At 36.6% G+C, this 24,278-nt stretch overlaps 1 protein-coding gene across 1 annotated transcript in view; it reads left to right on the forward strand.

Moving 5' to 3' along the window:
- The window catches only part of PPFIA1 (protein tyrosine phosphatase, receptor type, f polypeptide (PTPRF), interacting protein (liprin), alpha 1), a 55,923-nt gene that overhangs the window by 11,921 nt on the left and 19,724 nt on the right, over window positions 1–24,278 (forward strand). The window contains exons 3-16 of the mRNA XM_010007428.1: window positions 9,244–9,345; window positions 10,013–10,177; window positions 11,057–11,131; window positions 11,571–11,672; window positions 11,907–12,128; window positions 12,861–13,007; window positions 13,898–14,032; window positions 15,105–15,188; window positions 15,791–15,922; window positions 18,294–18,356; window positions 19,628–19,707; window positions 19,969–20,101; window positions 20,753–20,976; window positions 21,346–21,580. Coding sequence (XP_010005730.1) covers window positions 9,244–9,345; window positions 10,013–10,177; window positions 11,057–11,131; window positions 11,571–11,672; window positions 11,907–12,128; window positions 12,861–13,007; window positions 13,898–14,032; window positions 15,105–15,188; window positions 15,791–15,922; window positions 18,294–18,356; window positions 19,628–19,707; window positions 19,969–20,101; window positions 20,753–20,976; window positions 21,346–21,580 — 1,899 coding nt within the window. The remainder of the gene's footprint in view (window positions 1–9,243; window positions 9,346–10,012; window positions 10,178–11,056; window positions 11,132–11,570; window positions 11,673–11,906; window positions 12,129–12,860; window positions 13,008–13,897; window positions 14,033–15,104; window positions 15,189–15,790; window positions 15,923–18,293; window positions 18,357–19,627; window positions 19,708–19,968; window positions 20,102–20,752; window positions 20,977–21,345; window positions 21,581–24,278) is intronic.

Genomic DNA, 24,278 nt, shown 5'->3' on the forward strand with positions numbered 1-24,278 from the left:
CCTGCTGAAGGCATGTGTGTCCTCATTGAATATTACTTGCTTAAACAAGTTTGAAATTAGAAGACTGAAGTGTTCATCACTTGGCAAAAAAAAATAAAATATATATATATAATGGGAGAGCACTGGGGGGGAAGTACGTGTTGATGCTTGTTTAATGAGGCTGGCTCGGCCAGCCTTATGCAGATATTCCCAAGCACTCCCTTTTAACAGAGTGTGAAAAATGTACTTTACAACTACTAGCCACATAACTAAACCTGAGGACTGGAGGACAAGATGAATGATTAGAGTAGGGCAGGGCACTGCCTCAGCTGCTGCTTACAGTTTTTGCAAGCAGAAGTATCTTGTCACTGAAATAGTCATGCATGACAGATCTTGTCCTGGGTCTATTTCTAAAATATAGTGAAGTATTAGTCATGTGAGGTTTAATTTTTTTAAACGTCCTAGAACACAATGTTTAGGATTAAATATTTTAAAATTTATTAAAGTAATAAGAATTTAATGTTAAATGTCAGCAAGCATTGTGCTCTTTCTTCTGAAAGCAGGATGTTTAAAGTTGATATAAGGAAAAATACATATTTCCTTGCCCAAGGAAACTGACAGTTCAATGTTCTTTACAACTTAAAATGTCTTGTTATATCTTTAGTAGTAGCTGTTTAGCCTTCATAATGGGGGATGTCAGGAAAAAATACTGAACTTGTCAGATCTCAGCAGATCTTGCAGTTGTTTCATGGTTTGGCATTTTTGAGGAGTATTTTAAGCTGTGAAATCCTGTGTGGGATCCCAGGAGATCTTGACCAACTTTATGTGGAGAGGAAAAAAAAATATCTCTACAGTTTCCTATTAAAGATGGAGACTGGTTTTGTCCCATACCTGGTCAAACTGGTATTACAAGATTCTTCCTCTTTAATTAAGTACAACTGTATTCTCCTTTTGCCACAGTGGGTATGGGTGTGGGTAGGTTTCTTCACCGACATGGACTCCAAAACTGGAGATGCCTAAAGCTACAACTAAGAAGTTGTGCTACTACTTACTGTATTAGTTACTAATCAAAATAGACAAGGCTAGGGGTGCAGGAGTGTGGTAATTCATATTGTGAAACCCTTAGAATTCACTGATTCAGAGAGTGACTGAGAGGCATTTGTTTTTCTAACATCCCCCAAGTACTGTAAACTTATTTCTCTGTTTAAGGTAAAGTGTTCTTCTGGAATTTTGGGACTTAAACTTATTTCTCTGTTTAAGGTAAAGTGTTCTTCTGGAATTTTGGGACTTGGACTGGCACAGTGGATTAGTGTTGTTATTGACCAGTCTCAACAGGGGCAGTTCTGCACCAGGACGCCACACACATCCCAAGTTGAAAAGCCTGTTTTTCCATGATTACTAAAGTTTTCCCGATATGTATTTTTGCTGATCTTGTGCAATTTTCCAAGTTGAACAATCTCGGTATGGCTTTGAATGCTTTTGTGCCTGCCAGATCTGCCCTTTTAAGGGATGTATCCATGTACTTCCAAGAGCAGCCAAGGACTCTTAAGCACCAGTGAAAAGATTCCAGTCATAAGGTGGAAGAAGATTTTCTGCCACCATTGCATCTGAATAGATGCTTAGCCTCATGCAAGTCTGAAGAGCTCCTCTCTGTTTCCTGTGCTTGCTGCTAGGCAGCTGTTACCTTACAGCTGTTGTAATGGTTCTACTTTTGGACTTCCTTATGTTGCCTGAATAGGGACACGATGTAAATAATATTTTACAAAGACAAGAGAAGAAAGTAGCTTAAAAATAGAAACTTAGCATTTCTAGTTAGTGTTGAATTTGTTAATTTCTTTTTAATCCTCTGTGCGTGCTGTTAAGTTGCGTGTAAAGTTTGCCCTTCCCATCTGAGTACTTGGAGAAAGTCTTTGGGGAAAAAAATAAGTTTAAACATCACTGGTTTGATGTGTCATCTTTGATACACATTGGTAGCTTTAAAAGTAGTTTAAATGCTGTGGTACAAATGGGTTGTGTCCACTCTGGGTTATCACCCTGTGTGATCTACCATACTTTGAACAAGCCTCAGATGCTGGCAATTATTTGTTAAGGTTGATGAAAAGATTAACAAACTACCTGGAGAAATTACGGATTCTAAATCTTTAAATGATCACAAGGCTAGTTTGCTAGATGCTTAGTAAACTACAAGTTGTTAGACCTAAAGAGAAGTAACTGGATTAAATTTTTTTACTTGTTTAAACAACTTCATGTTCTCTTTCCTTACTTTCAGGCCTACAAAGAGGTTGGTTTAGCACTGAAGAAAATAGGATGCAGCTGTGGCTTAGTTTTGACTTCCAGCACATAACCAGCACACAGTCTTGTAGGCGACCATTTGGTGCATATGTGACTGTTGTATTCACTGTGTTGTGTGTAGGGCTCATTAATGGTGGAGCTTGGAAGATGCTCAGAGATTGGCTTGTGTACCTTGCAGTGCAAAGTACAGGATATAATCAGTGGTTGTTGGCTCTCCAGTGATGCACAGATACATTTTTGCATGATGCTTTGCTACTAGTCTTGTATACATAACAGCAGTGTTTGTTGGGCTTAGAGAAAAACGAAATATGAGAGTATTGCCAGTCTGGGTGGTTTATACAGGCTGTAGTTAATGATTTGAGCGGAGGTGGTTCCTGCTTGCCTGTCTCTGACCTGTGCTTTGCTCAGTGTTCTAGGGTTTGTGGGCTCACTTTCCAAACTGTTCTGCACTGTGTATAAAGTTTGAGCATTGATTAGTGAGGTGAAAGGAAGACCTCTGATCCTTCAAGGAGTTGAGGGGCTGGCTCCAGCCATGTTTGGGCTCCAATTCTTTTACTCCCTACACCCCAAGTAGGAAATGTCTGTCAGAAATGTGTAAGATCAGGGAGGGGGAGCTACAGGAGGGAGAACTGATGTTTTTCTACCTCCCTTTTCCTGTTACTTCTGCATTCCTCTTGCAAAGCTGCCAAATACCACCCTGCTCCATTTATGTTTTCTTGCACTTCAACATGCAGTGCTTCCTGAAAGCTCCTAGCAATGAAGTCCAGATTTAGTGCTTTGTAGTTCAGGCTCAGTGAACACTGCACATAAATTTAAGCAACTCACTCAGTAACTGGAAGCCTATTTGTTACCATGGAGACTTGGTCTTACTAGAAGCTTCTCCATTTTGCTTTTGGGCATATGTTTGGTACCTCCTGGCTGTGAGTTAAGAGTTCTTTTGCTCATTGCTTGTCAAACACTAGGCAGTTGATTCTACTTCCAGCTCCAAAGTGGGCTGGAAGCAGTGAGTTTCATTCCAGAGCAATAACATTATGCAACTGTAAACACTTTAAAACTTAATTGCCTGTTTAGGATTGAGCAGTGTTAATGACAGAGCCTAGATAGGTCAATCCCAAGAAGTAAGCTTGAAGAATACCATACTAAAAAAGAGGGCTGGAATGCTCAAAAGTTACTCAGGTTTAGTGTTAGTTGCTGACTGGCAGCAATATTCACTGGAGTGTTTTCTCAGTTTTTGCTAAAGGAAAAGAAGGTATGTTTTTTGAGTCAAGGAAGAAACAAACTTCTGAGAGTTGACCACAGGTGGCATTAGGCATTTAAAAATATCTCAATGCCATTAGTTGGAATGTAAGAATTTTTTTGTAGTAAAGAAATCTGCACCTGTGTTTTATTTAGGGGTGGTCTTTTGAGTTACAGAGCATCTTATGCCTAAGGAGAAAAAGGAAAAGGGGTTGATATGTTAGTTATGTTATGAGCTACAAAGTATCCTACTCTGGTGGGCAGTTAGCTGTGGTTGGAAAAACCGCTGCTTTGGGCATGAAAATCCTTTCTGAAACACTAGAGTTTGACTGTATTTTAATATTACTTTAAGAGTTTTCTTACATTCCCTTTTAAATTGTTGGGGTCTTTGAGAACAAAAGATAACTTATTTCACAGAGCTGAGTCTTTGAATGCTTGAAATAAGTTTTGTGTTGCCACATTAGAAAGTCCAGAGTGGTTGATATGGGAAATTAGTTTCACTAGGTGAAAAGAAAAATATTTTTCTTTACACTTTAGGCTGATTTTTCTCTTTCCCATTAGCACATGCCAGAGATAAGGAAAGGTTAAAAGCAGTCTGATTTATTATTCAGAACAGGCAAGGCATAATTGGTGTTGGTTGTGTTTCTTCTGGATTTGTTGTTAAAGTGTGTGTAACAGTGTTCTCTTGGAAGGCTGGATTTAATGATTAAAACATGTAAATTCTTTTCCGTTTTAGCTCTAAATACCCTTGAGGTATTGCATAATTCTGATTGTTATCATAAAAAAAGCCCCCCAAACTAAATTTGTGTGACTTAATGGGTGCAAAAATTTGCTTACTGACGAATCTTAAATAAATTTGGGGTATTGGTCACTGTGTGCTATGTAAAACCCTTAGATTTAAAATTAAGGAGCTACGAAATGCCCTGATAAGCTTAGATATTTAGGCTTTCTTTGGTTGTTTTATTTAAGACTGTAATTTGTCATTTACATATATACATAATTTTGGATAATTGTGGTTTCTATGTATTCTGATCAGTATGATGGAAACTTATCTCAGATTCCCTGGTTCTCACCTCTGGCCTGTGCTTCTCATACTCTCTTCCACTTTACAGGTTTTGGAAGGGTTTGTTTGATATGCAGGCTACAGAACAGAATGTTAACAGTAAAACAAAATATCACGTGGAGATTAAATAGATAAACTCTATTGACATATACCTGGCAGAGATATTCCTAAAGATGCAACAATTGCATCTTCATCCTTGTGTTACCAGAAGGTACTATTTTAATAGTATTAAATAATATTTCCTTTGATGCATTTAAAATATGTTTCTTATTTTGTATTTTTTCATCCTTTAAAGAAGCTTTCTGGCCATCTTGTTGCCTGTAATCCATGATTCTTTATGCACTTAAGAATGCTGTTGTATTTTAGTGTGGAATTAATGTTTTTGCTGAGCAAATTCCAAGCAAATGTACAGGTTTTTGTCTGTAGAGCATCCCTGATACTCACCTTATATTAATAGACTTTCAGGGATTACCTCTGTTGTTTTCAATTTTCTTCTAAGCTAAATACTGTCTTTCTTGCCATGTAGCATTTATTGGTTTGTGATGTACTATCTGTGGAACCTGTAAATTATGCTTGTAATAGACATGAAGAGAACCTGTGCCTTGAAAGCTGTAATGTTGCTGCACTGAGATATCATAAATGACTGTCAGCTCAGACATCAGAAATGCACAGGAGTGACAGGTGGACACTAGTTAATCCAGCTTTTGAAGGATGTTTATATTGTGGCCTCTAAAATACTAAAAGTGGAAGGTCAGTTCTGAAGGTTGATGTAGAAAACCACTATTCCTTTAAAAAAAAAAAAAAGAATGGAGTTTGTGCAAAAAAAGCTCCAACAACTCCAAGAAAATGTATTCACAACAACAGATTTACTCCCTTTAGGTTTTTGTAGAGAGTATTTCTTTCTGGCAGCAAGAGTGTCATATTTGGAGTAATTAAGTTGGTTCAGAAAGTTACTTTCTTCAGTAAACAGCTTATTATTGAGTTTCTGGATGTTTTTAAGGATGTTCCAATCAACAGGGGATATTTATCTAGTATATTAACATTCTGACTGATTTTTGTAGGTGCTCTGAAGTGCTTATTGAGTCCCACTCTTGTCAGTCCTCAGAGTGGGGTATTTTATATTTTAATGTCAACCAGAAGGAGAGCAGAACTTTGTTCTGATGTTCTCAGTCTTCTCTTTCATTACAGAAAAGTAATACAGTCTTGTGGAAAAGCAGAAAAGTTTCTCAGGATTTTTCTTTTTCCTTCAGTTCTTTCTGTACATTTCATCTAATGACAAGGAAGAAATAAGGAGACAAACTTTTTTCAGATGATAAAAAGTTTCTCTCCTTTTGAACTGCTTGAGGAAAACAGACATTGTCTAGTGTTGAAGGTTAAGTATTAAAACGAGAAAGGACATGTCTTTTGGCAATGTCAACTGAAACTAAGGACATTCAATGTTAGTTCTTAGGCAGTTTGTGGGACTCAAAGCAACTACATTTTGTCAAAACAAACAGCAGTGGGGGCATTATGCAATGCCTGCAATACGTGTCAGACTGTTTATGCAGCAGCAATATAAATTCCTGTCTGCATTGTTCTTTTTGGGTCATCTGACAGTGTGATGGTTCGTGTTGTAATTATGATATATTTGTGCTACAATTTATATTTACACAGAAGTATGCACTGAAATAGAACTGTATGTACTATAATAATTTGAAGAGTGAATAGGGTTCCTTTCAAATATGCAGCTGTTTTTCAGAAGATGAAGCTCATGCAGATAAGAAAATGTATATTAGTGTGTTCAGTGACTTAAAGTTGAGAAAGGGTGATGAACCAGTGTCCATGCTTGGAAATTTTGATGTTGGCATTTTAAGGTTTTTTAAAAATTACTTTGAAAAGGACAAAAACACCACCAAGAAAATGAGTTTCTGTCAAGGTCTCCTGCAAATACTTTGAGTCTGTTAGTACTTCTAGTAGTTCCAGTAGTACTTAATTTTCAAAGACATAAAAATAAGCAGGGAAGGCCTGTGAAGAACTGCAGCTTTGGAGCCATGTTCTGGTTTACCTACGCTTGTATTGGAGCAAATGGGATGTGTGTCTGGGAGGGATCAATTGCCTGGGAGACTTGGAAGCTTCCACAGGTGGGATGTGGAAAGTACAGGAAAAATTCAGACACCAGGGAGCATTCTGCAGGGGATGCTTATAGTAGAGTCAGCTTTTCTGGCAGCTCCTGTGAAGCTTGAAGTAGGTTTTTCCTTTCCTTGTTTACCTCGCTCTCAGGAACCTTTTGTAGTTTGTTTTATGTGTTTGTCAGTTTCAGTAGCTGTATTTACAGAACAGGCTGTTTTAATATTTCCAGAGCTTTTTACTTGAAAAATAATTGGTCAATTGTTGTTTTTTTAAGGATGCAAATGAAATACTGCAGCTCAAGGTTTATGTGAACATTATGAAGTATGTTAAAGAAATATATATATATTTTTAGGAATTGAAAAAGGAAAATAAATGAAGGCTTCTTTGCAGTCATTTGCTGATAGATTAGCTGTGAGGGGGGACTATACTAATGTTTTTCCAATGAGCAGATTTTTTTTTTTTAGGAAGAGGAATTATGGAGATGGAATCCGTGATGGTTGTATTCCTGTCTTTCTCACAGCAACCTTTAAGAGCCTACAGCATTAATAATTCCAAAGGACTTTGCTGTAGACTTCAGAGACTTCACTGTAGACTTCACAGTATTTTTTGTCTTCTCAGTCACGTTTATGTTTTAAAATAAAGTTTACCAAATTGATCTTGGAATTTGCAGACAGTTAACTACATCTGCTTATTTTAGCTGCATGTTGGAATTTGCAGATGTGCTAGTATAACTAGTTGATGTGTCCTTTGTTTTTAAGCATGTGTTTTCTGTCATGTTGAATTTTACTGCAAAATAGCTCCATCTTAAGCTTTTACTTGATCTGCAGCTGCTGCCTGTTAAGTGATACATCTTTCAGAGTTTGGAAAATGTAGAGAAGCAGGGTTTGTGCACAGTGTGTTTCCACAATATGTTCTTCCTAACTGACCATTTCTGTTGTTCACCTTGTCTTGATCATGGCTAGTTCAGTTATACTAATCTGCTTATTTGAGTTTTGTTTATTAGAGTGTTCTCCTTATTTTAGACAATAGAGAAGACTAATTTCTTTACTAGCATTTAAGTGTTTTCTTATGCAAGTGCTTCTGAAGTGCACACTGGCCATTAGAGTGGCCAATGTGTATTTATTTTTTGCATCCTAAGTTGCAGTGATGACACAAAAGAGCTTTTTTCCCATTATTTCCTTCAAAGCCCCCTTCTAAAGCATGTTCGCATTCACACTTACTGTTAATAATTATTTCTAATGTGGTTCAGATTACAACTTAAATTTAAGTAGGTAGATAAGGTTAGGCTCAGTATTTGCTTATAGATGTGATGTATAGTTGTATCTTTTATTCTATCCAGAGTATGCTCACTGAATTGATAGAAAGTTTGAATGCCTTTTGTGTTGCCTGTTTTTAATGAGGCTGTTGATAGAGAAGAAGTAGTTTAGGATGTATGTTACTGATACTCAGTGCAGGTGTGTATTCCATTCAGAAACCCAAAAATTTAGAAATCTATTCTTTGTCATAGAATCAGAGAATGGATGGGGTAGGAAGGGACCTTTAAAGGTCATTCTAGTCCAGCCAACCCCCCTGTAGTGAGCAGGGACACCTTCAACTAGATCAGGTTGCTCAGAGCCCTGTCCAACCTGACCTTGAGTGTTTCCAGGGCATCTACAACTTCTCACCCTCATTGTGAAAAATTTCTGCTGTGCATGTAGTCTGAATCTACCCTCTCTTAGTTTGAACTTGACTAGCCTCAGTGTTCAGAAGTGTTCAGATAATTGTGCAGTAACAGCTGTATGTTAACTTGATTCCTGTTCCCTGATGACTTCTTATCTCATGTACTATTTCAGTTGATTTCAGTTTTGTTTGGTGAAAGCCATATTAACTTTGAAGGGAAAGCCTTTTGAGGAGTTTAAGCTTCTAGAAAACTGTGATTTTTTTTTTTTTAATCCTCTGAAATTCCTAGCAGGTATATAGGGAAAGGGCAGTTGCAGTTTCATTCTGAGGGATTTCAAAGTAGGTATTAATTAAATTGCTGTATTTAAATTGGATTGATAAATACCTATCAAAGTCTGAGTCCTCCAGTGATGAAATTTCAGGGATATTCTTTTACTGTGAAGAAGTAAACTGTGTATTCTGGTAGATGCCAGGGTTAAGCATTGTCTCTCACAATTAAATACTGACTTGAGATTTAACATGTTTTGCTGGGTTCTGTTTTTGCTTAGTGCCCCGGTTTTTCATATCTCCCTTAGCAATTATTTAAAAATAACAAATCACAACTTTTGGAAACAATAACAAAAAATATTACAAATAGATTTTCCCTTTGCTTACCAGGGGTACCCCTATTTAGATAATTGCATTGAGTTCTCAAAAGTACTGGTCAAACATCTTTTATCTTTGTACTTGACAGTGTAACGGTTCTAAGTGTTTGAACTTAAGCCTTCTTAGCATGACTAATACAATTGTATTTGCTTTAGACATCTGAAATGAATGCTGCAAGAAACCATGTCATGTTCATATGAATCTGCTCTCATTATATCCCGATATTTGATGTGCTTACATTTCTGTCTGGTTTATTTCAGGAATTTGCAGCACTTACGAAAGAGCTAAATGTTTGCAGGGAGCAGCTGCTTGAAAGGGAAGAAGAAATCGCTGAACTGAAAGCAGAAAGAAATAACACAAGGGTTAGTTCCTTGTCTTCTCCAAGATTTCCACTGTTAAAGCATTCAGCTACATGGAGAAAAACACTGAACACTGAATTGGAAAAGCTAAAAGTAGTTTTTCCTTGATATTTGCACATGAATGTCTCTGGATGTGTGATGGTGTGTTGATTAAGAAAGTTTGGAAGCTTAAGCACAGCTCCAAACACTGCTGTGCAGAATCAGGAAAAGCTTGTGAGACTGCACTGCTGTCTGACACTCAGCTTGCTTGTTGTTGGAGTTTTGTAATCATACAACACCCCACATCAGTGGAACAGAGCTGACAAGCTGAAGGGATCTGTTCCAGCAGGGTACATTGCTGCCAGCAGAACAGTTGTTCTCCAACTGAGAGCGTTTCCTACATGTATCCTTCTGATACATGACAAGCAGTTCCTCAGATTGGTGGCAGAGCTGACAAGTCCTGGCTAAGTAAAAACCTCATTTAAAAGCCAGTCTGAGAGAGGAGGGAAATAGCTCTGATCTCTCTTCTAATGTGGGTGAAATGTTAAAAATGGGTGCTTATGCTTGGTGCAAGTTGTTGGCTCTCCGATTTGAAGCTTACAACTCAAAGCTTGATGTTTTAGGAGACAAAGTTTTCTGCAGCCGTGCAGAAAAGGAATAAACATGGTTTCTTTGTTTTGTTTTGTCTTAGCTGTTACTGGAACATTTGGAGTGTCTTGTCTCCAGGCATGAGCGATCTCTCAGAATGACAGTTGTAAAGAGACAAGCTCAGTCTCCAGCAGGAGTTTCTAGTGAAGTAGAAGTTCTCAAAGCACTAAAATCTTTATTTGAACACCACAAAGCCCTTGATGAAAAGGTAATGAAATATGGTAGCTGACATCATCTCATCGTGTGCCCTCTTTCGTGTGGACCAGGCAGTTGTTTGCACTAAAGTTGTACAAGTCAGGCTCTCTGAACTTTTCTTTGTATTAAGATAGTGACTTTGCTATAACTTCATTAGTAACTGTCCTCCTAAATGAATATGTTGCACTAAAGCAAGGTGCTGTAGTTTATTCTAGTACTTTATTAAATGTAAACTAAGAATGGTTCAGGGGCAATATATTTGTTGTAGGAGTGCAGGTATTTGCTTGCTAGTGTAATATCAGGACTTAGCTGTTTGGTTATGAAATAAAAGAAATGGGCTAGAGGGAACAGCAGGAGAGAAATCTGCTTACACTGTGATATAAAATAAAGCTGAATTAAAGGAACTCCACCCTTTGATTGTGCCTGATGTTGGCAACAGGATATGCAAGTGGTAAAGTTTACTGTGCATTTTACTGCCGACTCACAGTTTGCCCGACTTTATAGAAAACAGGTCACGAAAGCCTGGCAAATTACTGTAAGTAAAATTCTGTCTCCTCTTCCCTGTAAATAAGCAAAGGCATACATGCTCTGTGCCCTACAATAGGATGGGCAAATCCTGGATGTGTTCAATTCTTGCCTAAATGTACAGGTCATGTTAATATAGGATTTGTTTATGACAAAAAAGCAAGCTAGATTTTAGATACATGCTGTTTCTCTAGAAGGTTTTTTGTAGCATATATGTAAGTAAGAAGTATGTAAGAATTAAGCAGATCTCTAAGTATAATGGAAGTAGTGTTATTTACTCCCTGAAAGGGTATGGTAGCATGGCAAGAGTGAAATTGATTTATTTTTCCTTTAAATTATTTCAAATTATTTGAAATTACTCTTTCAGGTAAGGGAGAGGTTACGAGTAGCACTTGAAAGATGTAGCTTACTGGAAGAAGAACTAGGTACTACACATAAAGAGGTAGGTTTCTTTTTAAAAAATGTCTCCATGTTTGCTTTGTGGGTGTTATAGTCAATATTTATACACAGTAATTTCAGTTTCACTTCTTGTGTTTGCTTTTTTTTTCTTTTTTTTTTTTTTTACCAAATGATATAACTATAATTTTAAACTTGCTCACTTTGAAAGAGCAGGAAAGGAAAAAAAATCCACAGCCCTCAGTGCCCCCTGTGTCCCCCAACCCAACAATTAAACCCCGACAAAAAAACCCAAAGAGTTCCTGTGGCTTCAAAATGAGAATTTTTGGGTTGCAGTGTCATAAGGTTTTGAGTGTCTGTGCCATATTTTATTAATACATACCTTGTACTGAAATCAGTGGTTGTTGTTTTGCTCCTTTGCTGTTGCAGCTGTGAGAAAGGAATTGACTTGAAACATATGTATATAAACTTCTCTTCCCTTTTAGTTAATGATTCTGAAAGAGCAAAATAATCAGAAGAAAACACTTCCAGATGGGATGCTGGATATAAATCATGAACAAGAAAATACACCAACCACAAATGGGAAGGTAGAGCTCTTTACTTTTTTTAGCTCATGTCTGATTTTTAATCGTTAACCATAATATTTTAATTTTAAATTATGATAAAAGATTTTGAGTGATCGTTTCATTTAAAAGTCTCAGTTGCCAAAAGTTTGGTTTTTTCAGTCTATCCAATAATAAAATTTTCTTGAGGAGGTGGTGTTTACAGGTAAATATACTTCTCAAATTGGTGTAACGTAATTATTTTTCCCTGCTTTACAGCGATCTTCTGATGGTTCTTTATGTCATGATGAAAATCTTGCTAAAGTAATTGAACTCCAAGACATCATAGATAAGCAAAACAAAGAGCAGACACAGATGAAGGAACGTCTCACTGCCTTGTCTAGCAGAGTAACAGAGCTGGAAGAAGATCTTGACACAGCTAGAAAAGACTTAATTAAATCTGAAGAAATGAATACAAAGTTACAGAGAGATGTACGAGAGGTGAGGAATAAACTGTCAGAATCTGTGCTGTCACAAATGCTTTTTAACATTTCAGTGTCCTTGTTGCTTAGTTAGACCTTCATGCTTTTGTGTCTCTGTGGTTTGATAGGTGAGAAAAAATTGTTCAGAACATGATGGTGCTGTGTTTTGTTTAAAATACCAGTGGCTTAAGAAGATTTGTGTTCAGAATTGATCTATCTACTATATATTTCACAAATATATTCAGCCATAGATGTAGCATTATGAACTTTGACATGTTCTTGAAAAGTCTCTTCATCTTGTTATAAATGCTAAGCTTAATTTTTTTCATATGTAAAGATGCACATGGCTAAAGAATGATTTCAGTTTCAGTGGTGTGGTTTGACAGTTACTGATCAATCACTAAACCCCAAGGTCCTGTGTGTTGCTGTGTGCTGTGTCCTTATTAAATAGAAATGGAGTTTAGTTAAATCCAAGAACACTATTAACTCTCCCCAGGAAGTAAAGATCTGTGGTATAATATAATAAAGAACAATCTTTTTAAGCATTCACTGTTAGGCTTTTTTTAAAAAAGCCATTGAACTTGTAAGCCAAAGTGAGACTATTCTTTTTACTTTATCTTTTTACTGAGAGACATAATACAGTGTATCAGATTTTTAAAAATTACTATTTCTGGCTTGTGGGTTTTCCTCCCTCTTTGCTCATGGATGAATCATCCTTTATATTCTAAATTCTGTCTTGTTTCATGCACAGACTATGGCCCAAAAGGAAGACATGGAAGAGAGAATTACAACTCTTGAGAAACGCTACCTCGCTGCTCAACGTGAAGCTACATCTGTCCATGACCTCAATGATAAACTTGAAAATGAAATTGCCACTAAAGACTCCATGCACCGACAGGTTGTTATTTGAAATCAGAGACAGTACATTTTGCTCAGCATAAAGCTAATGGAAATAATTAATGTTCAGACTGTACTAAAGCACTTGGCTTTTAGGGAGATAAGCTTTATCTGTAATGTGCTATTAGTGATTATTTTTTCAGTAACTGGAGGAGTGTGTTTTACAGAGTTTTATCCTGGAGATGAAGATGAGACAGTTTACTGGGCTGGGGAAATGGTTTTGAGCATTTTGGTGCATTTGATCATAGTGCATCAGGGCTGCTTTCCCTGTTAACCAGATTTTTATCTGTGAGCATCTTCAGTTTTGTGTGTGAGAATTACTCATTCTAAGCTGAAACAGTTTTAAAACTTGTGTAGTGATTTTTATAGCCCATAGTAGACGTAAATGTTACCATATTGTGGGAGGAAATTCCACATATGGTTGACATGAAGTAGCCCTACTTAAAACCATAACTAGTTGTTTAGACCATCACTTTCAGCCAGGCAACTCTTACTCAACAAGAGAAGTCCCTTTCAGTGTAATTTTTAAAAGAAGTTGTTACACACTTCAAAAATAAACGTTGTGGTAATAAGCATAGTGTTATTTAAATTATGAAGGATTTTTTTCTTTGATGTAACTCAAAGACTTAGCACAGCCTTAACACTGAAAATTCACAACTTGCTCTATGCTGTTTCCCATACCCATGTTTATTTGTTGATACAGGAGCTTTCAGAATACACAAAATTGTCTACAGAAAAAAATTTCTAGAGAAAAAAATTCTCCCATGGAATGGAGGGGTGGATGCTACATCTTTGGTTATGAAACTAGTTTTGGACATTTATAAAGGTATTATCTTTGAAAGTTCATGATCATTTTAACACTAAACATTTGCTTCTCATAATCCTGTGTAGAGTGAAGATAAGAACAGGCAGTTGCAAGAACGACTGGAACTAGCTGAGCAAAAGCTGCAGCAGACTCTGAGAAAAGCTGAAACTTTGCCAGAGGTGGAAGCTGAATTGGCACAGAGAGTTGCAGCACTTTCAAAGGTGGGTCAATTGAACAGTGTCCCCAAGACTGTCCTCTCTGTTGGCCTCCTGCTAGACAAAATCTGTTCCTAGTGTTGGTTTTGTAACAGTGTGTTTCTGTTTTTCTCCCAGCCAGTTCAGAAATGTTTCTTGTTGCTTTCTGCATTTTCTGTTTATCTCTGAACACACTAAACACACTCTGATTTACTCTTTTTTTGTTTTTAATTTCTGCTCTTTGACACTTGAGCAGGTTTTCTGTTAACTTAATGTTACAAAAAATAATCTAAATTATTATTTTGTTGTTTTTATTAAAATTAATTCAGTAATAGGCATAAAGTATTGTAAACCAAGAACTATTTCTGAAGGGGAACCCCAAATTTTTTCCACTGTTAACCAAGTGAGGAATGTGGGAAGAGAGGGAGAAGTAATGTCACTCATTAATACCCAGATTTTTAGGAGGCTGCAATTGAAATAATGAAGTCTGAAGAATTATATGTAGTAACTGAAAATGAGCCTTTTCAAGTGTATGTGTTTCCTTTTCAAGTCTCAGTTTCATTTCTTTCCCTGTTATCTTTCCTGTCCCTAACTGGCTCTGTAGTCTGACCTTTTGTCTCCTGGGAGCTCTGCTGCTAAAGATGCTAAAGTATTGGAACTTACCACCAAGCTTAGGAAGGTAGAATCTGTATATTAGTCCTTGTTTCTGCTTGCTGCTTTCTGCTTTGTCATGATTACTAACAAAGGGCCATGTCGTCTAGGGTAGTGAGGAAAAGCTGAAAATGCATTTAGTTTGGGGTTTTTTTTATTAATTTCTTTTTAATTCTTGGGGATTTGAGTGAGCTGCTGCTGCAAACTCATTTGCAAGTAATAGCAAATTCATGGTACTTAGGGGTGAGAGACTTCATAATTTTCTTACTTAATATTTGAAATCTTACTAGGTTATTTTAGTGACCGAAAAGCATCTGTTCTGCATTGTGTATTACCATAAATGGCAGTTGTGCAAAGCATGTCAGATACATTGTTGTGCTTCAATGTTTCTATGCTTTTGAAGCCTTTTTTAAAAAACAACGTTCTGATTTTGTTTTCAAATTGACAGGCTGAGGAAAGACATGGCAATATAGAAGAACGACTGAGACAGATGGAAGCTCAGCTAGAAGAAAAGAATCAAGAGCTGCAAAGGGTACCATACATTTTATTATTTTTTTTTGGCAAAAATACAAAGCTGAAAGAAAGAATCTGATCTTCTTCATGGCTGCCTAGCATTCAGCAAAGTTGGTTTTATTTCTCATCTCTAAAATAAAACCAGAGTTCAGGCTGGCTGATAGTTGGGAGATTTGAGCCACGATACTATGACTGGCATTAAATTCCAAGACAAAGCTGGAAGTTTCCAGTCAAAGTTTGAGATATGTTTGGAAACACCTAATTGCTAATCATACCTGCTGATGAGCAGACAGATCAAAAACTTGCTGAACTAATTGACTCTGAAAAAATTAGTTCCTTGGTTATAAATAATGGAATTGGTTCTGAAATCTGCTTTTTCTTGAAGTGTAAGCTCAGCTTTTCAAGCTTCTGATCTATTCAGCAGCTTTTGAAGTCTTTTATGTGTCCCTTAAACTCCCTTACAGAGTCTTGGGGGTACATGCAAGATTCCTTATTCCCTTGGAAAAGTGTTTCTATTAAAGAATATGTATTTGGATTAAAGAAAGCTTGCTGGCTTTGCAACCTTGAAGTTGTTATAGATACTGTAAATTAAGTTATTTCAGTAGCTTTTATGTATCTTAGGCTAGACAGAGAGAGAAGATGAATGAGGAACATAATAAACGTTTGTCAGAAACGGTTGATAAGCTCCTGTCTGAATCTAATGAGAGGCTTCAGCTTCATCTCAAGGAAAGAATGGCTGCCTTGGAAGATAAGGTAACATGTCACATTCCAACATATACATTACTTAGATCTTCAGCATTCTGTAGTCGTTTGTGTGTTTTGCAATGTGCCTGTAAAGTCAGTAAATAAATATGACATGTTTGTTAAGTAGATTCTGTTAAAGCTGTTTTCTAGTGTGGATTTTGAAAATAAGTTCTTAATATTGTAGGATTTTTGTTGAGATTGTCCCTGGGCATTTTACTACAGTTTTGAGTAGGCATCTTTTAAGAAGCTTTTTCCTTTCTTAGTTGGCTGGTGTGAACTGCATAAATAGGCTCATCCAGTGTAATACAGGAAGTCTAAAGGATTAGGGCTAGAACTTTGACCTCTTCTATTCAGTTTCCTTGTTTCCCACTGTTATTGTCTCTACCCGTTACCCTGAGTCATGGTGGGATTCTTGCAAGTTGAAACAATCTTGCATTTTCTTCCCAAGTAGATAATTTTGAGACAGGTTATATGAATGTAAATGGACTGTTCCCTGTGTTGTCAGTGCACATCTCAGGGCTTTCTCCTGGATTCAATTAATCTTCTAACTTGTTACATATTTTACTCTGTTTGTTTCCCTTCTCCTTTTGGGTCTAGTTTCTTGCAGGTTTTTCTTCTATGCCTGCCTTTAAGGATTCCCTTGTTCTGCATCAAACAAAGCAATGTCTTCTAGAGTTGCACTTTGCTTGTTGATGACTTGGAATTGCTTTGTTTGGATTAAAAAAAATACTTAGTTTCTTTTACTGAAGAGTGAAATGCACATCTAGCGAAATGTTTCAATACAAGCTTGAGTGGCTTTTGTTTCAAAGTCATGGTGATAAAATGGTTCTGTTGCAATATATAATGATGTATTCACACCTTAATAAATGTTTACTTTGTCTTGCATTCATGTCAACTCAGCTCTCATTGATAAACCATTAAGTCAGGTATCTGACATGACTTTCCAGAATTTCAGGACTGTGCTCCACTCAGATCATTACAAAGATTTAGTTCATTCTTCTCCCTTCTTTTGCACGTTGGGAGTTGAGAGGGATCAGGCAGTACAGAACACATGTAGGTCCTATTGATTCTCATCCTTTGAGTTAATGATAAAGGTGCTTTCTAGCTTTCTAGCTTTCTAGCTTTTTCTAGCTTTTCTAGCTTTCTAGGCTTCTAAGGCTGAAAACTTTGTCTTGTGGTTTTTAGTTAATTTCACTATTTTCAAGATCACCAGCTTCTCCTCATACTTCTTATGGGTCTTGTTATGACATCAACAATGTCACAACAGTCCTTATAAAGTCAATATCTGCAAAACAGCTGACTGTTTATTTTTTTAAAATGCTTGAATACTGGGGGTTGTCTTAGGGTTGACCCTAATTCCCCTTTAGCTTCCAAACCCTAACTTACCCTCATGAATAATGAGGAAAATCTAGTTGTCCTTCACCGTGAGTGACTTTCTAGGAAAGTATTCTTGCTATGGCTTCCAACTCATTATTTTATGATAAGTTGGGAAGAAACATGCAGATAAAATTTGAAGACTTCCTTCTGATCACTTGGGCTTTTTTCCCAGAATTATTTGTTTGTTCATGCATAAAACTTTTATTACACGTTTAGAGATGCAAATAATAATCCTGCTTCTCTCAAGGAAATGTGTTTAGCAGAGTTTTTTTGCAATGGTGGAAAAGGAAAAAAAAAAAAGGTGACACAGTTAAAAGTTTCCAATTAGAAGGGGGAATCTGATCTTTCTTTTCCTTGGTATCACATACAAATACAATAGTTCAAATTTGTTCTTGTCGCTTTCAAATGTTTCTTAATTCTCAGGGGATTCTTCATCTGAATTTAGAAACTGCTTTGAGTAAAGAGACTGTAGTAGTCATAAATATGTATATTTACTGGAATGGTTTTGAAGTCATGGTATAACTGCAGAGATGCCAGCTCTGATGTTAATGAGGGCCTGTAAGTCATTGAGTGTTGTGGTTGTGGAGGAATGTTACATGCAAGAAATCACTGTAGAATAATTTTGTAGGTCAGGCAACTGAAAATAATATAAAGATAATAGCCAGTAATGCCTTAGTAACCACTTAGTGAACTACTTTGAATTATTTTAGCTGCTTGTTTATTCTTTTTTTTTTAACCAGTTTTGTCAAACAGAACTTTTAAAGGCTAGTATTGTTGTTAAATTTTTATGCATTATTACTAAACCCATTGTTTAGAGGGCTGTACACCTGAAAAGATAAACCTTCAACTGTAATCACAGTGAAATGGTGTAAGCAGAAAAGTATCTGTAACCCCAGATGCATCTGTATAGTGTTGACTGAACGTTTTTGATACCTATCATGGTTATGGTTTAAGAGCTGAAAGCTTTTATAAGTAACTTAATTTGTGATACATTTTATTTTAGAATTCACTTATCCGAGAAATTGAAAATGCAAAAAAACAAATAGAGGAGCTGCAGCATGAAAAGGTACAGTGCATGTTTCTGAAATGCTGTGTTGGAAAGTAATGGTTGCATTGCTACATAGCAGGGCCAGATTTTAATTCCCCCATAAAACTGAACATTACCTGTTCTGTTTAAAAGAAGGGGGCTGTTATTGCTTTTTTTGTGGTATTGTGTGTCTCAGTTTTATAACGATTTTGTAAGTAAAATGGCATCTTATTCAAAGACTTAACATGCTTCTGAGTATGTAAAGTGGCTCAATATGTTGGCAATTTGCCAGAGTCTGGAGATTGAATAGAATTTTCATACAGTTGTACATATGACCCTGAACAGCAAAAAGGAAAGAGAAATTATAATACTGTGTTGGTTTTTTTAATGAGTTTTTTTTCTAAAAGAACTAAGTATCATGAAGCCCTTGTTTGAGTGTTGTTTTTTTTTTTCTCTCTAAGTTGTAAAAATTGGGGGCCAGGAAGAGCTATTTCTTAGACTTGACTACTCCTTTGCAATAGCAACTGTCTGGTGTTTTTAGCTCATCGTGGAGCTGACAAGTTCCTTTCTTGAATAAAAGTGATGGGGCCTTTCATGTCTTTGTGTCCTTCAGCAGTGACAATTGATTTTTTAATTTATTTATTTTTTTTGGTCATGGTATCTGTTCTGAAATATACTTGTTATTGCTTATGAGATCCTAGGTGTACTGCTTCTCCCCAAATCAAACTAGAGGCTGTGCTGCTGTAGTAAAACAAAGGAGGCATTCAGGATATTTTTCAGAATGTGCTTTGGATTTTTGTATGTGTAGGCCAGCAGTTTTCACACGAGGCACAGATGTTCAGCATCAGCTACTTTTTATTAGTCTTTCATTTTTCTCATTCATTATATTTCTGTTTTAAATTCTGAGTTTCTAGAGCTTAAAAAAATGTCCAGGTTAAAAGTGAATTATTTTAGAACCTTTTGTGCACAGAGTTAAAAAAATCTTCTTGATCCGTATTAAATATTATAACTTATAGTAAAGTTGTTAATATATTAACATTATTTAGTACCTGTTTTAAAATATACATTGTCATTAACTAGTCACAGTGTAGAGAGGCAACAGTGTTACTCTTTATGCCCCTTTGTGATGGTGCAGTTTTGTGTGTAGCAAAAACCGTTGTTACTTTTTACATCGTTGAAGGGCATATTTTAAAATCTGTTACTTCTGAATTTTGTAGAAGTGAGTTGAAAAGAAATTTAGTTTAGAAATCAGTATTTGACACTGACTTCTTTGTAAAGGGTATTGTTTTGTATTTTATCTATTTCTACAGGATCAACTTGTGTTAAATGTTGAAACATTAAGGGCTGAAACTGACCAAGTCAGACTAAGAGCCACAACACTTCATCATAGGTACCAGCACTTCATTGTAGTTATTTTTTTCTAGTTTCTTTAATATTAATCACTTTTCTAAATGTAGTTTTATCTATTATAACAGAAAATACTTCAGTCATAGCTATGAAACTTACTCCTTACGGAGCATATAAATCCATTTTTTTACTGCTTAAAAAAAAATGGCACTAGTGGGACAGTAGGAAACATTTGGGTGGGTATTTTGGTTTGTTTTTGAGCTTCTCCCCTCCCTTGATGAGGATAAAATGTTTTGTGTTGTAGCAGAGCAGACTTCAGATACCCTGTGACATCTTCCTCTGTGACTGACACCCACACAGACTCCTATGGCACCTCATCAGTGTTAAGGCGTCCCCAGAAAGGACGTTTGGCAGCTCTCAGAGATGAACCTTCCAAGGTAAGAGAGCTCTGAAATGAAGATAAAAATAAGACTTTGGCAACAGAAGTAGATGAGATGAGACCAATCTATTGCAAGGAGTTTTTACAATAGGAGTGGATAGCAATAAACTGCTGGGTTTTATATATCCTGGTTTGCTAACTAATGCACAGCTACTAGTTTTTTTAATTGTTAACAGATTATTGCAAATTATGTATTTTTAAGTCAAATTTGTTGTTAAGTATGATCAGCCTGTAAAATACCATTTGAAATAGTCCTGCTTCTCTTCCTATACACTATTCTATCACGTTGCTGTTCTGCAAGCAATTTCAGGTCTCTTTAAGGACACATAAGTTCTCATTACATAAAGTTGATTCCAAAGTTATCATTGGATTTGATAGCAAAATTCTGCTGTAATTTAGAGTATACATAGCAACGATCTATGTAACATTTTAATTTATTCAGTGAGGCTGTCCATTGTGAAATTTCACTGACGTGTAAGATGTCAAGTTTTTTACATGATAGCTTTATTTTTTTACTTTTCTCTAAACCTTGCTGTCTGGATGGATGCATTCAGCATGTAAGTGGGCTTTCTAAAAATTACTTTAGTAGAAATGTCATGTTTTTCCCGTTTGAGTTTGAATTTATTTATTTATTTATTTGCTGTCTTAGGTTCAAACTCTGAACGAGCAGGACTGGGAGCGAGCCCAGCAAGCAAGTGTGTTGGCAAATGTGGCACAAGCATTTGAAAGTGATGTTGATGTGTCTGATATTGAGGATGACAGAGAGACTATATTCAGTTCAGTTGATCTACTGTCACCAAGTGGTCAGGCTGATGCTCAGACTTTGGCCATGATGCTTCAAGAACAGTTGGATGCAATCAACAAAGAGATTAGGTATGGTGTATCTGCTGTTAAAGTTTTGATAAAAAATCATTTCTGTGACACCAGAGATTTTTTTTGGGTGCTTACTCAGAAAGTTGTGGTTTCCCATTTGGTGTCTTGGGGAGAGGTTTGACTGGAGCAACTGGTTTGCTTGTGCCTCACTACTATTTTCAGGTCCTTTGTCTTCACCCCCATTTATGTGACAGAAGCCCCTGCCACGCTGGTGACAGCAGTAGTGCTTTTTCAGATTGGATGAGAAGATTTTTCAGTGTAGCTGTTTTGCCTGCCAAGTGCTCCTTCTTTCTCATGCCCAAGTCAGCCTTTCTGTTCATATGGTGCTTCTTTGAAAGCCATGTTCCTTTTGAAACTTTTTTCTTCTAGACTTATACAAGAAGAAAAGGAAAACACAGAGCAGCGTGCCGAGGAGATTGAGAGCAGAGTGGGTAGTGGCAGCTTGGATGCCCACGGCCGGTTCCGCTCCATGAGCTCCATTCCTCCTCCCTGTGCAACTGGTTCCCTTGCTGGTTCCTCCCCCCCTGGCAGTGGCCGCTCCACCCCAAGGCGGATTCCACATAGTCCAGCTCGGGAAGTGGACAGACTGGGTATCATGACACTGGTAAGTACCCAGCAGCTTCAATTTTTTGGAAAAGTGCTCCTTTTCTCTAGGAAATGGGTTATTTGATTTTCCCCTTCCTCTACTCCTTACCCAGCTGTATTTTTCCTTTCTCTAGGTTTATCTACAGCTTCCTTTCAACTTCTATAAAAAGTGTAAGATACAATCATAATGATTAGGACAAACGTTCAGAACTCAAGTCTATTATTTGGTCAACATCTCATGCCTAAGTATTCCTTCTGTTGTTATGGTCTTTCTTCTGCCTCCTCTTCATAAAATGTTTTCTTTTCAGCCCCTGGTACAGCAATAGTTTCTCCCTCTGCTTTAAAGTTTGTTTTTAGCAGTCCACTATTCCACTATGTACTCAGCTAGAAACAGATTTGCATATATTGCATTAATCTTGAAGATTGTGGAGGTATCACAGCTATTACAAAGAGCACTAGTGTCTTGGTTTAGCCTATTGAGACTGGCAGGTAAAAGAAGCACCCGTAAGACTTAATAGCTGATGAAGGAGTAGCTTGGGCTTGGCAGATCAGTGGGTAGAGAAAGATGGATCCATTCTTTTGACATGTGACTGCTTAGAAAAATTAATCCTTCTAGGAGCTGCTTTATGCATGTAAACCTACCTTTTAAAAAGAAGATGCAAGTTTTCCACTCTGTCTTTTCATAAATGTTAAGCCAGCCTAGCAGTTTAGCATATTTGGAATACATCTCACTAAGGAGCATCTTGGATACAGGTATTTATTTGCAGGCACTCCAGGAAAAGCTCCTTCTCTAACTTAGCTCTGTACACCTTACATTGTCTTCAGGTATACACTTGCATTTGGAAGTTGTACTTAGTAGTTGTACATGCAACACTAGACTTACTAAACCTTATTGTCTTGGGTTACTGCACTTGTATCATACCTGTACAAAGAATGCTGTCCATCACTGTCAGAGCATCTGGGCTGTAAATGACTGACCTGCCTCATTGAGGTCTTACAGTGTTTAAAAACAAGTATTTTGGCTAACTGCTTTTACTAGCTTTTTAAAATGAACATGGACTTATACCAAAAGGTCTGTTTTTTGTCATGGAAAGAAATAATTTCATTTTTCTTGAATTTTGAAAAAAATGAATCTTTATACTAGCTCTAGGCAGATATCCAGAGTCAAGCACACTTCTACTACAGAAATTAATAGTGCTTTTCAGAATAATAAGTAATTAAGCTAAGTACTTCACTTACAGAAAACCATATGCAAATTTAAGTAGCTGTTTTAATGAAAATTAGATTAGAAAAATGTATCATGACAAAATCAACTGTAATTAAACAAAGGAAACTAATAGCATTCACTTCAGATTGTAAAAATTGTGACTCAAAGTCACTTGATCCATTGTTTGCAGCTGCATTTGTCTGATGTTTTAGTACCTGGCAACTGATTTGAGAGCTTCTGTGAAAGCATGAATACAAGCTAGGCTTCTAGAATTACAGAACAACAGCTTTCTAGAAACTTTTGGAATGGCTGTTATGAAATACCAGACTGAATGAGTTTTATGGAGTTGTTTTTTTATGTTTTAAGAGAAAGTTGCTTTAGTTTATGAGCATGATGGCAAACTGGCTTAATGCTAACTGCAGTAGTGTTGTTAAGCAGTTCAATTAGCTGAAAACCCCACTGATTACAATTAATTAAAAAGCATCAAGATGATAAATTGTACTACCTTGCAGTTCTTGTGGGCAGTTTTCATTCCATATCGTAAATGTTGACATTTTTATGGGCTATCAGTTTTAATAGATGAAGGATCCAGCAAGGTTAAAATGAGCCTGCTGCACTTTTTCTAAGAAATTGGGGTGGAACTAGATGATCTTCAAAGGTCCCTTCCAACCCAAGCCCTTCTGTGACTCTTTGAACTTATGAGTTATTGATGTACTACTCTGCAGTCAGATTGAACAAAACTTTATATATAAATACTGCATAGTTTTAATGTATTCTACAGAAAATACGATTAGAAGTTGTCATTTGTGGGAAGGAAACAATGCAGAATTCCACAACTTCAAAGGGGACTGACTTTTTTTTTGTTAGTCTTTTGAAATAATTTGTTGCCAACAACAGTGATAATTCATTCTTTTGTCAGCATTAGTCTGGATAACTTGATAACTTCTTTATAAAAGTCTTGTTTGATGCCTTGCTCTGTGAAGTTGCAGAAGTGAAGAAGTACCTGGGAGGTGAGATACAGTTCTGGAGTGGATGGAGGATAAAATAAAACCCATGGTAGACTCTTGCTCAAACATTCCAGCCCTTTAAACTTAGAAGAACAGAACACTGTTGCTGTATAGAAGTCAGCTATTGTTGGCATTCTGCCTTTCACAGCTATCAAAGATTGTTTTTTTGCTTTTTATGCAGTGTAGGAAACAACTGAGGCAATGGCTGAGCAGTTAGAATAGACCAGTGCAGACAGTATATAAGCCTGCTAGGTCTACCATGTAGGTTATCTAGTTTAAAGGCAAGTCCTTCACATAAGGCTGGAAATCTCATTTTTTCAAAGCAACACATTATTCCCCTGTGTACTTTCCTGTTTTCCTTGCTGAAGATAATGCACATTTTGTGTGCTAATTTGTCTGTGGTACCAATAATTTGAAATATCTACAGTACTTTTGGAAATAACCAACTTACAAGTCTTGAATTTTTTTCTTCCTTTCCCCTCTTCAAATTTGAAGAGTACTTT

This window comes from Chaetura pelagica, unplaced genomic scaffold (genome assembly GCF_000747805.2).
Source record: "Chaetura pelagica isolate M959 unplaced genomic scaffold, ChaPel_1.0 scaffold401, whole genome shotgun sequence".
Lineage (NCBI taxonomy): Eukaryota > Metazoa > Chordata > Aves > Apodiformes > Apodidae > Chaetura > Chaetura pelagica.